Below are 17,254 nucleotides of genomic sequence, written 5' to 3' on the forward strand. Positions count from 1 at the left end.
CCAGTAATAGCACCATGCACATCTATATTCCTTTTTTCCTTCAATATTTAGAAGTCTACCTATTTGCTTGATTTTCACATCAACTCTAAGAATTAGACATGGGAGGAATCAACACAAGCAAAGGGAGTTGATTCTCTAACTTTCCTTCAAATTTCTTGTGAATGGCCTTTGGAGGGTCTGCTTATTGGGTTTACATACTTACAGTTGAACCTAACATTGAATATCTCCTGAAAACATATTTGCATAGATGAAGGATGTCTTTTACTTTTCCTCAAAAACAAATATCATCACCCTTCTCTAGAAAGGATGAAGATTTCATTCACAGAGAGCTAAAAGTTATTATAAAAATGTCTACTTTTACCTAGCATTTAGGTACAGTCTTCAACAATATGTTTTCTCAGTTTTGTCCCTCTTCTTTCATTTTGTTCCATTTCCTCACAATTGTTCACGTGATTGACTGGCTTAAGTCTAATAAACATTCATTTGAATCTAAAAATTGACCACTTTAAGAAAAAGGTCCTTGTCTTGATTTTATGTAGTTTATGAAACCCATATTTTATTTTGACATTAATATTATAATTTTTAATATTTCATTTATTTCAAGTAAGACTGACAATGGCAATAATATATTCCATTATTTGCCCAAACATAGCTGATTAGGCAAAGATGGCAACACATACTGCAGAAACTAAACTGCTGACTGATAATTCAACAATGAAAATTCATGAACTGTCCATGTCTGATAAAAGTGTAACACAGAAATCAAAGGCTACTTGCAACTCATTATTTCAAACTTTCTTTTCTGTACACATGTACACAGTGCTCTCATGGCGGAAAGATTGAATATTCTATTACTTCCCCTAGGCAAAGCTCTAGGTATCATTTCTTCTATGCCTGAGGGAAATGTAGAAGGTAATTTTGTGGCTGAAATCCATGCCAGAGATGAGCACGTCCAGTACAAGACAGGATTACGTCATTAGAGGATTTCAGAAAAGAAGAGGGATTTAGGGCACAGTAGTAACAATAATGTTGACAGCAAGCGTTTACAACATGCCAAGCGCTGTTGCTGAGCACTCTTCATTTATTTTCAAACACATTCCTGTCATAGCACTTCAAGGTAGGTGCCATTATTACTGAGGCTGGGGGTTGATAAGGTGATAAGGACACAGCTACTTAGTTTCTGATCAGTGAGTCAGTATAATTATCTTCTATCTACTCATGCAGTTCCTCAGAAATATAATAAACACCACATAGGTAATTTAAACTTGTCTGGTAGCCGCATTTAAAAGAAAGAAACAAAACCTAGTTTCATAATATTTTAACCCACTATAATAAAAATATTATTTCGACAATAATCTAATATAAAAATATTAAGGAGACTTTTTGTTCTATTTTTCATACTAATTCTTTGAAATCTGGTGTGTATTTTACACTTAAACCCATCTCAATTTGGACTAGCCACGTTTCAAATGCTTGCTAGCTGGTGGCTACCATCTTGGACAATACAGCTCTATAGTTAAATATTGTGGGGAAGATAGAAGTGAACACTTGCTCTGGAGCAGAATCCAGATGTTTCCAAGGAACTAATTATTCTGACTTGGCCCTGAAGCAGAGAGCATTCCTAAGACCTGATGTTTCTTCTGGTCATCCTACCCACTTCGTCTCATACCAGGCCTCTGACCAGAGGACTCTGATAACAGAACTGAGCCCGGGCCAGGCCACTGCAGCTCCTCCCCATTCACCCTGAGGTGACCCAATCTCCAAGACAGAGTTATCCTAGAATAGGAAACTAGATCTTGCATCCATTTTTGAGCCATCTTATTGATCAAAATATAGAGAGAGTGTGGATTTGGTGTGAGACTGCCTGGCAACAATAGTTATTAGTAGTATGAATTTGTCCAAGTTACTAAAATCTCTTAGCCTAAGTTTCCTCCTCTGTAAAATGGGGATAGTGAGAGAACTTGCCTTTCCTTGTCGTAGTAAGAATTATATACAATAATTCAGGCCAATTAGCTCACGTGGCACTTGACCCATGGCAAACTATCAGTGTTAGTATTGGACTGACTCCTGATGAATCCATGGTTTTATTGTTTGTTCCTTCCCTGGGGCCCTTTCCAAAGGAAGATGGTATTCAGTACAGAATGGATCTATAACATCCTGCACAGTTGTCCCAGTGAACTTACCTTTACACGGAAAGTGTTCAGATTGCTCAGAGTTGACTTTATATCCTCCCTATTAAGTTTTCTCCTCCTGGTATCTCTCTCTGTAAGAATGGTACCATCATCCAAAGCATCACGCAAAACAGTACTCTATCTCAGAGGCCTGAAAGCCATCCAAGACTAATGATTCTCAGCTCCTAGGGCGCTCTGCTGAAGTGTGTTAGAATAGAGCGGTAGGAGGGCAGGGGAAGGCCATGTATAATTGAGAAAAGCATAGTCAGTTCCAAGGCAGATTTACCTTGAAACTAATGAAACTGGGGTGTCAGGCCGTGCACTTCCATGGCCACGGGAGGGGCCCCTGAGAGTGTGTTCACTTGGTGTCATGTTTTTAAAATCTACAGTGTTAAGATACTTTAATCACAGCTGGTTAAAAGCATTGTTTATTTCCACTGGATCTTCCCTTCCATTACAGTTCACCTTTTGTCTGATTATGTTGGGATGCTGATGAGCGTATTTGGGATTTGGGAAGAGAAAATTTACTTGAATATATATTTAGTTTGGGGTTAATGAGACATATAATGTGATTTGCAGATGTGCTCATATATAGTTCAGTTGTTAATAGCCAATCAGGTGTAAGAATGGCTTCAAGAACATTCCTACTGCTCTTGACAAACTCACCTGGATTTCTGGCAAGAAGATGCAGGACTAGATGTCGTATGATGACACCCACTCATTCAGAGCACACAGCACTGGAAGTGAGTGCACAGTAGAGAAGAATCAACATTTGACATGTATAGAGCCAGAAGCTAGTCCATGAAGAATTCTTCCAAATTTTTCAATTCACATATGAAAGAGGCTTCATTTCCCAAATTTGAAAACAGAGCATTTCCCAAATTTGAAAACAGTCCTAAAAAGTTACTTGACATTACCAATGTTTCAAAGTTGAAACTTTTAAGTTATCAAGAGAATAAAAAAAATTGTGAGCACCCGAGAGGAAATCTCAATTCTCTTCCCACTGTCTATATAGAAGATATTACAAAATAATTGTTTTTGAAAATGGAATCAGAATATGCAGTCAAAACTATAGGAAAGCAAGCGATTACAGTATTGTATTAAAAAGATAATAAAATGTGCTAATTTTTGAATTTTGTGATGGCTATGGTTTTGTCTGTTTTTGTAATATTAGAATTTGTTGATTTGTATTCCCGTTATAAATTAATTTCACTGTCTAGTTTTGTACTTGTAATTTTGTATCGCAGGTTTTGAGACACCAACCTGTATACACTTTAGGCCTCAGAAAAACGTGATCTACCCCGTCAGTTACATTATACTTTTATATTTGGAAAATTAACACTTAGATCAATGTTTTTATTTTTGTTAAAAGGGGCATGAGGGGACCCGCCTGGTGGCGCAGCGGTTAAGTTCGCACATTCCACTTCGGCGGCCCCGGGTCCACCGGTTCGGATCCCGGGTACGGACATAGCGCGGCTTGGCGAAAGCCATGCTGTGGTAGGCTTCCCATACATAAAATAGAGGAAGATGGGCATGGATGTTAGCTCTGGGACAATCTTCCTCAGCAAAAAGAGGAAGATTGGCAGCACTTAGCTCAAGGCTAATCTTCCTCAAAAAAAAAAAAAAGGGAGGGCATGAGTAAGAGAAGCTCTATAGGTGCTACCCTTCAGAATCTCAAAGCCCATTGATTTAAGATGTCTAGGCAAAGGAACTTTGGAGAATGATAGGCAAATCCTATCTTTCTTGTTCCATAAACTTATTTAATGGACCTCTACTGGTGAGTACTGAAGTCAGCTTCTACCACCTGAGCTACCACCCCATTTCTGATAGACCAATAACTGTATTCTAGAGCTAGTGACTATTTTGTGGCCTACTGGGCATTTTGTGTACACTGACACTGCTGTTAGACATATTTGCTTGTTTTGCTAGATGGATTAAAAGTAGGAGTGGCAAGACGTGGTCAGGGAACTCTATATAAATAGACCCAAACGCTGTTGTCTTTAACCTGACAAAGCTCAAATTATTAAATAGGGAAAAAACGAGAGGGTCAATATAAAGATGTCTGAAAATTAAAGGTCTAAGATTACAACTACTTTAGAGAAAACTGGATAATACAAAATACAATTAAAAGCTTTTTTTGGCTTTTATATCCCGCACAGGTTAAATTTTGTGTTAATGTCAGAAGGGACCAGAACTGCATTCTGCAAACCACTAGGCAGGACACACGTAGCTCTCGAGTACCTAGATCTAACGCCACGTAAGTGATCTCACTTAAATTTAGAAAGCAGCCAACTAACTTTTAGAAGGCCTACTATTAAACATACGTTTCAACGTGTAACATTTTTTCTCTCAGCGATTGAAATATACAAATTACAACTGCTTTTAAGTGAAATTGTGGGTGGCTCTGAAAAGAGCCTTTTCAGTCAGAGAGAAAAACTTGCTTTATGCTCTTTCCCCACGGATGCGGCGCGCGAGCTGGATGTCCTTGGGCATGATGGTGACGCGCTTGGCGTGGATGGCACACAGGTTGGTGTCCTCGAAGAGCCCCACCAGGTAGGCCTCGCACGCCTCCTGCAGCGCCATCACGGCCGAGCTCTGGAAGCGCAGGTCGGTCTTGAAGTCCTGCGCGATCTCGCGCACCAGGCGCTGGAAGGGCAGCTTGCGGATCAGCAGCTCGGTGGACTTCTGGTAGCGGCGGATCTCGCGCAGGGCCACCGTGCCGGGCCGGTAGCGATGGGGCTTCTTCACGCCGCCCGTGGCCGGGGCACTCTTGCGGGCCGCCTTCGTGGCCAGCTGCTTGCGCGGCGCCTTGCCGCCGGTGGACTTACGAGCCGTCTGCTTAGTACGAGCCATCACGAAAGCTCACAAAGACTGTCTTTTCAGACGCCAGTGTACAGCACGGAGCCATCCTTCTTTTATACAGCCAGGTCAGCAACTATTGGGCCCAAGAACATTCAAAAGTCCCCGCGCCCTCCCCGGATTGGTCCAGCTTCGTGCCTGGCTGCCCGGATTAAGAGTTGCTTTCAGGTTGGTCAATGCATCCGAAGCCCTGCCCTTCACCGTAGCTACACTGACGTCATTTTATTTACCCTTTCGCTTCTAAATCCACTGTGGAAAAACATCTTGCCCTGAAAGCTTCTGAGGTCTTAAAATATAAAGCAAAGTAATCACACAAAGCAACGCAGAAACCGCCTATGGATTTTTTTTAAGTAACCATCATTTTGGAGGGGTTTAGGAAAATTTATATATCGGCTGCATCTAAAATGATATCCAGTTATTTTCTTGGGTGTGGCACGAATATTGTGAACAATTAGGAAAATGCTTTGACTTACAAGAGCGAAGTGAAAAGGATCTGTTGACTTGCCCTCAATCGCTTCAGCAAATGTGTAACGCATTTAGAAAACGTTGAATCGGGATGGAGAGGATGTGGGTGTTTCTTCACATCTTCAGCATAAAACGTTGAATTTAACTTTTAAGAATCCAGGGCCTTTCACTATTATCCTTTCCTCATTCGCTAAAATGTGAAGCTTTATGACTTGTGAAGTTTACAAAACTCACCGCTTGGAACCAAGGCTGGCGGTGCCCCTTCTGCATGATTAGACGCTGAGTCACTTACACACTTAACCCGGTCAGCGCCGTAGCCGCATTTACCGTAGACTCACGATATGGCTTTCCTCCCTAACAGCTAATTTTCTGAATTTTTATGGGGGCCAAATATTCCTCGTGTAACTTACTAGTTGACATTTCGCCTTAAAAACACAATTATTTCCGTGGACATCGTAAAGTATGACAGCTCTCTCACTGAAAACAGTGGGTGGCTCTGAAAAGAGCCTTTGTAGTTAGGTTTCTAAAAGCCAAGACTTTACTTGCCCTTGGCCTTGTGGTGACTTTCAGTCTTCTTGGGCAGCAGCACAGCCTGGATATTGGGCAAGACTCCGCCCTGCGCGATAGTCACGCGCCCCAGGAGCTTGTTGAGCTCCTCGTCGTTGCGGATGGCCAGCTGCAGGTGACGCGGGATGATGCGCGTCTTCTTGTTGTCGCGGGCCGCGTTGCCCGCCAGCTCCAGGATCTCGGCCGTCAGGTACTCCAGCACCGCCGCCAGGTACACCGGCGCGCCGGCCCCGACCCGCTCGGCGTAGTTGCCCTTGCGGAGCAGGCGGTGCACTCGGCCTACGGGGAACTGCAGCCCAGCCCGAGAAGAGCGGGTCTTGGCCTTGGCACGAGCCTTTCCACCTTGTTTTCCACGGCCAGACATAACTACCCTGAAAAGCAAACACCTTCAAGAAAAAAGGCGAACGCAAAAAACACAAGCACCAGTAAGAGAACTATTTATAGTAACTGGAGGTAGGCTGCGTGAACTTCTCCCATTGGCTATTATAAAGTAACCAATGGGAAATCACAACCAGCATCCCTCATTTGCATATCATCCTTCCGTCTAGAATGAGGTTTTTGTTTGCTCCAATCTAATCTAGTCCGATGAGCCTTTACTTTAATATTAATTTAATACTTTCATACCTGAATCGATTTGGTTTACTGAAAATACTATTCCTAAAGGCAATCAGAAGCAAGATGGATTTGTGCTCATTGTTCTCACTTTTGGCTACTGGTCCTTTTCCTGCACTGTGTCTCATTATTTTGGAAAGGAGTAAACGCGGAGCAATTTCTAAATACGTAACATTTAAGAGGTATGTCTCTGCCAGGCGTTGCTTTATCCCTTTTAAATCTCACAGCAGAGAAGAGGGAGAAAGAAACAATTCTTTGTGGTAACCCAAGTCTTCTTAAATTATCTGAACGGTGAAAACTGAAAGCAAGAACTGGATGATCCATCCACCTGGATCCACCTGGATGACCGAGGCCAGCAAGTCTTCCATTTCATTCATATCCTGCATATGAGGCTTTGAGGCTTTCTGGAATTACCTTGAAGGTCTGTAGAGTGAGTACTGTTCTCATTTTAGAGATCCCAAAACTGAAAGACCCAGCTTGGTTTTTGTTTTGTTAAGTTTTTTCACCTTACCCAAGGTAACAGTGTTAATGGGACCAAGACCAGTCTCCTGGCTGGAAAAGTCTTTGTCATCATTCTATAGTGCCTTTCACAACCCTCTTACCCTCCCTCTTTTCTCAGTTGGCTACAACACACGGATTGTAGTTATTTCAGAAAACTCCTCCATCATCCTCCATATGCTACTGCTTGTTATCCCTTGCTGTCCTCTTGTTAGAGCACACAAGGGCAAGGAGTCTCGGAGCTCTTTTAGGAAATGAGGGAACAAACACCCCATAGCACAGGAATGCGCACAATGAGATTACTGTATGTATTATAAAACACTATATTAATATTACTGTAGGCTTTACGTGGTCTAAGCTCTCACATCAAGGAACGTAAAGTCAAGAGAGATTGCCAAGAGAAATCTTACTCTTTTTCCTTTTGTGGTCCATGAGCTCGAAGTGCATGAGGCCTGGATGGAGGTGGATAATTACTTCAGAAATTTGTGAAGGCTCAAGCCTAAAGGTCTGCTGAATCCCAAACAAGATGGTAAAAGGAACAAGAGCCTGAGTGAGAAAATTTACTCCTAAGCCAACTCTGTCAGAGAACCATCTTTGGATCCAGGAAACCTGGTAGGAGGGTAAAGGTGTGCTGCTTTTGTGTCTTTTTTTTTTCCCTTCTGTTGCATCTTCTGGTTCCTGTGACTTTTTCTGTTAAGAATATTTAACCTCCTTTTTATTTTTTATCATCGTCGTCATCATCAACAACAATAAACATCAATAACCACTGGCTCAGTGTCTTTGAAATGTTGCAAGACCAAAGATGGAGATGTAAAAAGATATCTCAGATGCTGCTTCAAGGACTGTCCTCTAATTTGAAAAGGGAAGGCTTGTATGCCTGAAGATTAAATAGTAGAGTATATTCTGTATCAGAAAGTGAAGGTTTTAAGCAATAAATAATGTAAGAGCACATAGAGAAGAGTAATCACTGTGAATTAGAAGGGCCGTGAGAATTCATGAGGAAGTTGAGTATCCAGCATTTATTCATCATATATTTACTGAGCACCTTCTAAGTGCCAGAGAGTGTTCCAGGTGCACGGAACATAGCAAAACAAAGCAGGAGACAACCCATGCCTTTGTGGTGATGCTCTTCTAGTCTAAAAGGCACTCAGTAAGCTAGTACATAGCAAAAGCATGGAGTGTAATTTTTGGTGGTGAGTGCTGTGGAGAAAAATAAAGTAAGGAAAGGGCATATGTGAGACAAACAGGGAGGACCAGGGAAAGAGTCACCAAGAGGGTGTCACTTAAGTTCAAACCTGAAAGAGATGAAGAAGCTAGCCAGGTAGGGAGAATAAATACTTCAATAAAAGTCCAGATGCATTCAAAGCCAGGGGAACATATGAGCCAAGGGCCACTAGGTAGAACTGTTCTAATTTCCTGAACAAACTGTAGGTCATTTTGGTTGGAGTAGTGGGTGTGTACAGGGCTAGGTAAAACAGAAGCCAAGATTAAGACCTGCTTCAAAAACCCAGAATAGGAGCAGGAGTACAGATAGTCATAACATCAAGAATCTATACTCCATTGAATCATGGATGAGAAGAAATCTTCAGGTCATCCAATTCACTCTGAGTCAAGCAAATCAACAAACACTGGCATCTGCTATGAGTAGAACAACTTGATGAAATCTTGTCAGCAAGTTCTCAAAATCAGTAAATTCTAGGCACTTAGCTTTGAAAAAAATGTGTGGGGGTAAATTTGTCCATATAAATATGAAAGGAAAAGTACTTGCTCCCCAATAACAACTCCAACTCCGGGAGCAGGACACTTTGACACCCATTGGTTTGTAGAAGCAATGGAAAAAAGTAAATATCTATTATTTGCTCAATATAGGTCTAAAAACTATAATGTGACTTGAATGCACTTGAGGAAAAACTAGCTGGCATCAAGGTTATTGTTGAAGGAATCTAAAACTCGCCATCCCTAAATATGTTTCCCTGGCATATTGACAATTTTGTGTTAAAAGAACTTGAAAAAATAGCAGCTGCAAGAAAGACACTCAGACCTTCTTTCTTTTTCTTAAAAGCAGGAGATGAAATTCCCGTGTGAAAAGTGTCCCCACTGTACCAGAAGGAAAGAGACATTCTCACCACCAAGGACAGGAATTTGAGGTTGAGAGAAATCTGTACAAACGCACTTTGTTAAACTAACCCTTATCTTCCTTATTACTACACCCAATTAACTACCCTAGCCCAATCCCTTTGCCTTGTCACATTTTCACAACTTAGTACTCTTTGTCCAATTCAGTATATAAGCACTCAACTCTCACTGCTTCTTTGGCTGTTCATTTTTCTTGTGAAATCTCCCTTGTACATTTAAAATAATAAAGCTTGCATGCTTTTATCCTTTTAATCTGTCTTATGTCAGTTCAATTCTTATGCCCAGCCAGAGACCCTAGGAGGGTAGAGGAGAATGTTTTCGTCCCCTACAAACAGTAGCATTTGAAAGATCCTGGATTTGTTTTGAGCATGTTCAGGAGTAGATTCTGTCACTCATCTGAACACTGCAAGAGTTAGAAGCATAAATGCTTTTAATGTATTAATTTATTCTGAGGGCCACCACTCCTTACCTTAAATACATTATGGAACACTGGTTGAAGACTGGCAACATAAGGATTGTAGAGGAGAAAAAAAATCTTCCTCTCCCCTTCTAGGTTCTTCTGACTGGTCTAAGAATTAAACTAGTATCAGGCAGATTAACAGGAGACAAACGAAGTTTATTAACATGTGTACATGGGAGAAACAGAGGAAAACAGTAACTCACCAATATGGCCAAAGCCACCACTTTAAATATCATCTTCAGTTAAGACAAAAGAGAATGTTGGGGGTAGGGGTTTGGGACTTCAAAGGGGAGGAAGACAATTCACATGGAGATGGGAAAGCAAATGTTTGGTAAACAAATGTTTGCTATGCCTTTCAGAGATAGTGGGACATGGAGAGGACTTTGATCAAATGGGCCTTGCTAGGCTCCCCGCTGTCTACCATACCTAGTTCATATGATACTATAGTTAGCTATGGTTATAGCTCCTTCCTGGAACAGGCCTTCTAATCTCAAATTATTTTAGACAGTTAGGGGGTAGATCAACGATTCTTCCTGAATTTTTTGTTCTTAAAAATAATCAAGCCAAAGAGACACATTTTGAGGTAGTCAATTCTGTTCCCCTACAGGAACCAACACAGTGGTATATTTCCCAGGATTTCTTTTTGCCTCATGTATCCTGGGCTTTGTACTGAAGAAGTTGGCAATCTAGAAATGCCAAAGAGAGTAAGTGAAAAACAAAAACACAAAACAAGAAAAGCCAGTTCTTTTTAACCAAAAGACCAGGAAAGGGACAACCTTAAGAAGACTTAAGAAATAACCACTGCACTCCCCATCTTCCCACCTATAGGGTTTCAATGGAGACCACATGCGGATCTTTGACTTCCACCCCTGCCCAGCAATAATGAGGCACTTTCCCCCTCTGGGCATGTCAAAGGAAGCTGAGAGGGGAACCTGGACTTTCACTCCCACCTAGCAATAAAGAGGCAGTGTCCCTCCTTCCACCTGAGGCAAGGGGGAGTCTCCTAAAACCCCAAAATTAAATAAGATCCTGAGTCTCATAACAATGCCCAAAATGTCCATGATAAGATAAAAAAGAAAAATTACTTGTCATACCAATAAGAAGGAAAATCTCCATTTGAGTGAGAAAAGACAATCAATAAATATTAAGACCAAGATGACACACGTGTTGGAATTACCCAACTGGGATTTTAAAGCAGCTATCGTAAAAATAGTTCAATGAGGGGCTGGCCCCATGGCTGAGTGGTTAAAAGTTTGCACACTCCACTGTGGCAGCCCAGGGTTTCGCTGGTTCGGATCCTGGGCACGGACATGGCACCGCTCATCAGGCCACGCTGAGGCGGCATCCCATATGCCACAACTAGAAGAACCTGCAACTAAGATATACAGCTATGTACCAGGGGGAATTTGGGGAGATAAAGCAGAAAAAAAGAAAAAAAGATTGGCCACAGTTGTTAGCTCAGGTGGCAATCTTTAAAAAAAAAAAAAGTTCAATGAGTAATTACAGACACACTTGAAACACTAGGAAGTCTCAGCCAAGAAATAAAAGATACAAAGAAGAACAAAATTCAAGTTTTAGAACTGAAAAATATAATGACTGAAATAAAAAGTCAATGGATGGGTTCAACAGCAGAGTGGAAAGAATAGAGGAAAGAATCAGTGAACCTGAAGATAAAAAAATAGAAATTACCCAATTTGAACAACAGAGAGAGAATAGACTGGGGAAAAAAATGAACATCAGAGATATGTGGGACTATAACAAAAGATCTAACATTCATGTCATTAGAGTACAAAAAGGAGAGGAGAAAAGAGGGTGGTGTTGAATAAGTATTTGAAGAAATAATGGCTGAAAACTTCCTACACTTGACAAAAGACATAAATTTACAGATTTAAGAAGCAACACAAATCCCAAATAGAATAAACCCAAAGAAATTTATGCAAAAACACATAATAAAGTTATGCAAACTAAAGACAAAGAAAATATCTCACAAGCTGCCAAAGAAACAAAACCTTGATATAAGAGAAAAATCAATTCAAATGACAGAAGATTTCTTGTCACAAAATACAGGCCAAAAGGAAAGGTCACATTTTCCAAGAGCTAAAAGAACTGCTATTGTCACCCTAACTTTCATGTCCTTTAGAAATTAGTAAGGAAATAAAGATATTCTCAGATGAAAGGAAATAAGGGGATTTGCTGCCAGCATATCTATGCATAGAACAATAGCAAAGGAACTTTTTGATAAAGAAAGGAAATAATATCAGATTTTTGGAATATTAGGAAGGAAGAAGGAAAAACAGAAATACAGGTAAATACAATCCTCTTGAGTTTTCTAAATTATGTTTAGAAGCAAAATTTCTAACGTTATCTGATGTGGTTCTCCATGTATGCAGAGGAAATATTTAAGAAAATTATATTATAAACAGGGGAGACTAAAAAAATTTAAAAGGCCTTAACCTTTGTACACTTGAACTGGTAACATGCTCCCAGTAGACTGTGATGTTATGTACATGCAATAGAGCAATCAGTAAAAAGCTATCCAAAGACAATAGATAAATCAAATTGGAGTTGTTTAAAGAAGATAATCAAGTAACCCACAGGAAAGCTGGAAATAGAAAACAGAGAAATGAATAACAGTGAGAGAAAAATAGAAAACGAAAAAACACTAGAAAACAAAAAACAAAATGGCAAATTTAAGCCCTAACATGTTGTAGGGGAGAACGTTTCCCTGAACCCTCTTAGGGTCTCTGGCTGGATCTGAAAATTAAACTAACAGAGACAGATTAACAGGAGAAAAGCCTACAAATTTTATTAAATTTTTACATATACAAGGGAGCCTTCACAAGAGCATAAAGACCTGAAGAAGTAACCAGAGAGGGAAACTTTTATACCTTTTAGACAATGAAACAATAAATTTCTAAATAATTAAAAACACAAACGGGTTTGGACCACAGGTAGCAAATGGTAGAGAAGTAACAAGGTTTGTTCACACAGCCTGTTTTTAAAAAATAATCAGCTCAAGATAATCATTGTGCCAAAAAGCTGTGGGGAGTCAGAATTTGCCACCTTAAGATGTGTCTCTATGGCATAAGGATGATTTTTGACTGGCTATTTAAAAAAAACAAGACAAAACAAAACAAAAGCTGTAGACATGGGAAAAGTTCTAAAAACCAAGTAGTAGTTACCCTTTGTAAAAGACAGTTACATTTGTAAGGGAAATCACCATTTGTAAATATATCTCCTTTTCTGTGCCAGGAAAAGGGGGATGACCTTATTTCTAGAAACTTTTATCAATGCAGAAGGCAAGGACTTAAATCTACATCATAACCTTACTCTTGTTTGCTGTGCTTTTCTGGTAATCTCCCATAACTGACTCCCCCCACCCTCAACGTCCTCCTTTATCTTTAGCTGAAGGTGGTATTTAAGGTGGCAGCTTTGGTCATTCTGGCAAGTTGCTCAGTTTTCCTGGGTTTCTCCCATGTTTACGTGTTATAAGGCTTTGTTTGATTTTCTCCTGTTATTCTGTCTCATGTCAATTTAATTAATAGCCCAGCCAGAAGGACCTAGAGGGTGGAGGAATTAATCTTTCTCTCCTACAGAGGCATATTTTGGGATGGCAAATTCTGCTCCCTTTCACTGTCTACAAGAAACTCACTTCAAATATAATTATACATACATATTGAAATTAAAGGATTGAAAAGGATAAACCATTCAAACATCAGCAAAAGGAGGAGTGCCAGTATTAATATCAGATAAGTAAAGTTAAGAGCAAAGAAAATTACCATGGACAGAAAGAGACATTACAGAATGGTAAAAGGGTCAATCCCATAAGAAAACCAAACAATTCTAAATGTATATGCACCAAATAACAGAACTGCAAAATATATGAAGCAAAAACTGATAGAACTGAAAGTAGTAGAGTAATTCACAATTATAGGTAGAAAATTCAACACTCCTCTCTTAATAATTGGTAGAATGACCAGACAAAAAATCAGCAACTATATAGAACTCAACGAGTGGCTATGCCATTTGTTTTTATCTGTAAAACAGGCATGATAATGTAGGGGCAGAAAACTTTTCCCTTCTTTCCTTCTAAGTTCTTTGGCTGGTCTAATAATTAAATTGACAAAGGACAGATTAACAGAAGAAAAACACATTTAATTTCATACATACAGGAGTCCCATAAAAATATGACACTCAAAGGCAGTCAAGCAACTGAGGTTAATATGCCATCCTGAGCTAAGGAATGGACTGGAGGCCTAGGGCTTCAAAGGCGGGGAGGGCGATTCACAGGAAGATAAGAAGAGCAGATGTTTTTCTGATCAGATGTTTGCCCTGCCGTGCAAGTAAGTCTTTCAGATGAAAAAAAGAAAGTTATCGGGGCTGGCCCCGTGGCTGAGTGGTTACGTTCGCGCGCTCCGCTGCAGGCGGCCCAGTGTTTCGTCGGTTCGAATCCTGGGCGCGGACATGGCACTGCTCGTCAGACCACGCTGAAGCAGCGTCCCGCATGCCACAACTAGAGGAACCCACAACGAAGAATACACAACTATGTACCGGGGGGCTTTGGGGAGAAAAAGGAAAAAATAAAATCTTTAAAAAAAAAAGAAAGTTATCTCTGGCAATAGCTGTCTTTCTGGTATAGGCGCCTTCTCTAAATTTTTTAGGCAGTTAATAGGGAAGTAAAAATCTTTTCCTGAGTCTGCTACGTTTCAATAGCCTTCAGCTCAAAATAATGCACTTGCTAAAGTGGCACATTTTGGGGTAGTGTATTCTGTTCCCCTTCAATAATAATAGTACTTATACTGTGCTGAATTTCCATGAAGATTTAATGAATTTATATTTACAAAGAGCTTAGAGATGTAACAGGCATATAATAAGCCCTCAGATATAATAACCTCTTCATTCATGGAAATCACCTGTTTAAAAGATAGTAAATAGACCACAACTCAAAGGAAAATGGACAAGGGACGTAAGTAATCAAACATAATAGAAAAAAGTGTGATTATCAAAATGTTCATTAATAGTAGTTGTTTTCAAAATAAAAACAACGAGATTTAATTGTTCATGTCTCAGAATTGAAAAGATTTAAAAGACTGACAACATCCACTGTTCAAGAGGACTTGTGGAAGTCAGCAAAATAATACTGTTAATAGGAATGTAAACAGTCTTTCAGGAAAGCAACTAAGGGATATGTGTTAAAAAAATAAAATCTGTATATAAGATAAATTGCCTTCAAGTCTTCTTTGTTGGATAGGGAGGTAAGCAAAACTTTCCATAACTGAAAGGAGCACTGGGGTGTAGTACAGGTAGCTTTCCTCCTGTTGGCTTTGTCACTCAGAGGCTGGAGCTCTGAAGAAGATGTGGCTGTTTATTAGGAACGGGGGTGTATATACCTTTCTAGTATTTCACTCAATTTCATGGGCTTGCCTACTGGCTCTGCTATGGGCAGAATTGGTGCCTCATCAGAATCAACTGGGGAGATTCATAAATTTTTTTCCTGGCTTCTCAATCCCCGCTACAGATCCAGGGTCTACCACTGACTTCAGGCATCTGATTTTCTTTTTTTTTAAATTCCCCACTTTCGATGAAAATAGTCCACAACCAATCTATAAATGAAAATTGGGGTGAGTTTATTATGAGCCAGATCTGAGGACTAGCTTAGCCTGGGGCCTTCTTTCCCCAAGGAAGGAAGGGCACCAAAGAAGTCGGGGTGTACAGAGTGGTTACATACTATCAAAGAGCGTGGGTCACATATGATAGAAATGTCCCTTTCACAATAGTCATGAGATTGCTCTGTTGGCAAAGTGATTGACTGACGCAGAAGGAAGTAAGTCTGTTGTCTTGACCTGGGTAGTCACAGGGTGAGCACAGCAATCAATTCTTAGCCTAGGGAGAGATGGTTATCCTTAGGCGGAGGTGGGGGGGTGTATCTTTACCTCAAGGTGATTTCTTCTTGTCCTTGGGACATAGCAAATGCTTAAAGCAGATATACAATGTATGCTCAACAGCCACATCAGGCCCTCTTGAAAGAACAAGGTCAGGCCAAATTACGTTTACACCAAATGGCTTCCTCATATGCTCCAAGATATCTTATTGCTTGCCATTTGGTTTATCACCGTTCGCTTGTTAAAGATCAGCCAGGTGTCAGAACAGATGGCAAAAAGGCCTAGCTTTGAGTTTAGGAGGTCTAGGTTTTGGTTTGAGCTTGTCAACTCAGGATATAGTTTTAGGTAAAATATCAAACATTGGGAAGAAATGAGAGTAAAAAAGGAGGAAGGAAGGAAAGAGAAAGAGAGAGAAGGCAGAAAGTAAACAGACAAGCAAAAGTCATTGATGAGGATTTTTAGGCTGCTTAATTTTAAAATGGCTTATGATGAGGATTTTTAGGCTGGTTAGTTTTAAAACTACAGATGAGATTCAGGTTCCAAGGCATGGAATTTGTTTGCCCCTTTGTTGGGAAACATTTACATTTCTAAGGGAAACCTCTATCTGTGAAGATGCCTCCCTCTCTGTGCCAGGAAGAAGGGGGGATGGTCTTAATCTCTAGAAGCTCTTAATCAATGCCAGAGGCAAGAACTTAAGTTGGTTGCTGTCTGGCAATCTCATGTAACTGGTTTAGGGTGGTGGCTTCTGACCTTCACTTAATCCGATTTGATTCTTGTCTAAAAGTCATGGGATCACCCAATGACCAGACCCCACCCGCACTGATACCATTTTAACTTTTTTTCATGTTCTTTCCTTTGTCTTGTAAAGAGATGAATCATATACCTATGCCTTATAAAATTAGCCCTAACCCTCAACTCGGGGCAGCAGCAGGAGCTCTGACTGCCCGTGGGTCCTGTCCCCACACACCAGCTCTGCCTGCCCATGGGTCCTGTCCCCATGTCAGCGGGGGCAGCAGCAGCTGCTCTGCCTGCCCGTGGGTCCTGTCCCCATGCCAGCGGGGGCAGCAGAAGCAGCGGCAGCAGAAGCTCTGACTGCCCATGGGTCCTGTCCCCATGCTATTCCACACTATTCTCTAAATAAAAGAGCACTACTGCCAGATCTTGAGAGTCTAAGAAATCTTTCTTTCGACTCCTCGGCTCACCGACCCCGCATCAGTCATGAAGAACAAGGTGAGGAGAAAATAATCGCTACCTCAGAAGATCTTTCTGAAGAGGCTAAGAAATAACATTATTACGCAGATCTCACCCCCTGGGAGACACAAGGGTCAGTGATTCTTAAACTGTAGCCTGAGTTTGCTACTAATTCTTGGGGGGAGGAGGGATCTTTTTATAATCTAAAAAACTAAAAATTGTTAATTTTTAAGCCAAATGTCTCTTTCACAATTATATTTTGCCTATACTGGGATAGGAAACATTTATGCAGCAGTCAGCTGATACGTGGGATGTTGGGAAAGATAATTTAAGTTTAAATTTTCTCTTAAAAGAGGTCCTTTCTGAGAAATTCTCCTTTAATGTTATTTCTTCATGCAAAGACACTGCTGTAT

At 40.5% G+C, this 17,254-nt stretch overlaps 2 protein-coding genes across 2 annotated transcripts; both read right to left on the reverse strand.

Moving 5' to 3' along the window:
• Nucleotides 1–3,861: 3,861 nt before the first annotated feature.
• On the reverse strand, nucleotides 3,862–5,043 carry LOC106837885 (histone H3.1). Its single transcript, XM_044777041.2, has one exon. It carries the CDS (start codon nucleotides 5,022–5,024, stop codon nucleotides 4,614–4,616), a length of 411 nt encoding a protein of 136 aa, XP_044632976.1. The 5' UTR covers nucleotides 5,025–5,043; the 3' UTR covers nucleotides 3,862–4,613.
• Nucleotides 5,044–6,033: 990 nt separating this feature from the next.
• LOC106837829 (histone H2A type 1-E) lies at nucleotides 6,034–9,222 on the reverse strand. The gene has a single exon (XM_044777047.2). It carries the CDS (start codon nucleotides 6,424–6,426, stop codon nucleotides 6,034–6,036), a length of 393 nt encoding a protein of 130 aa, XP_044632982.1. The 5' UTR covers nucleotides 6,427–9,222.
• Nucleotides 9,223–17,254: the final 8,032 nt, after the last annotated feature.

Source organism: Equus asinus, chromosome 8, assembly GCF_041296235.1.
Source record: "Equus asinus isolate D_3611 breed Donkey chromosome 8, EquAss-T2T_v2, whole genome shotgun sequence".
NCBI classification, from domain to species: Eukaryota; Metazoa; Chordata; class Mammalia; order Perissodactyla; family Equidae; genus Equus; species Equus asinus.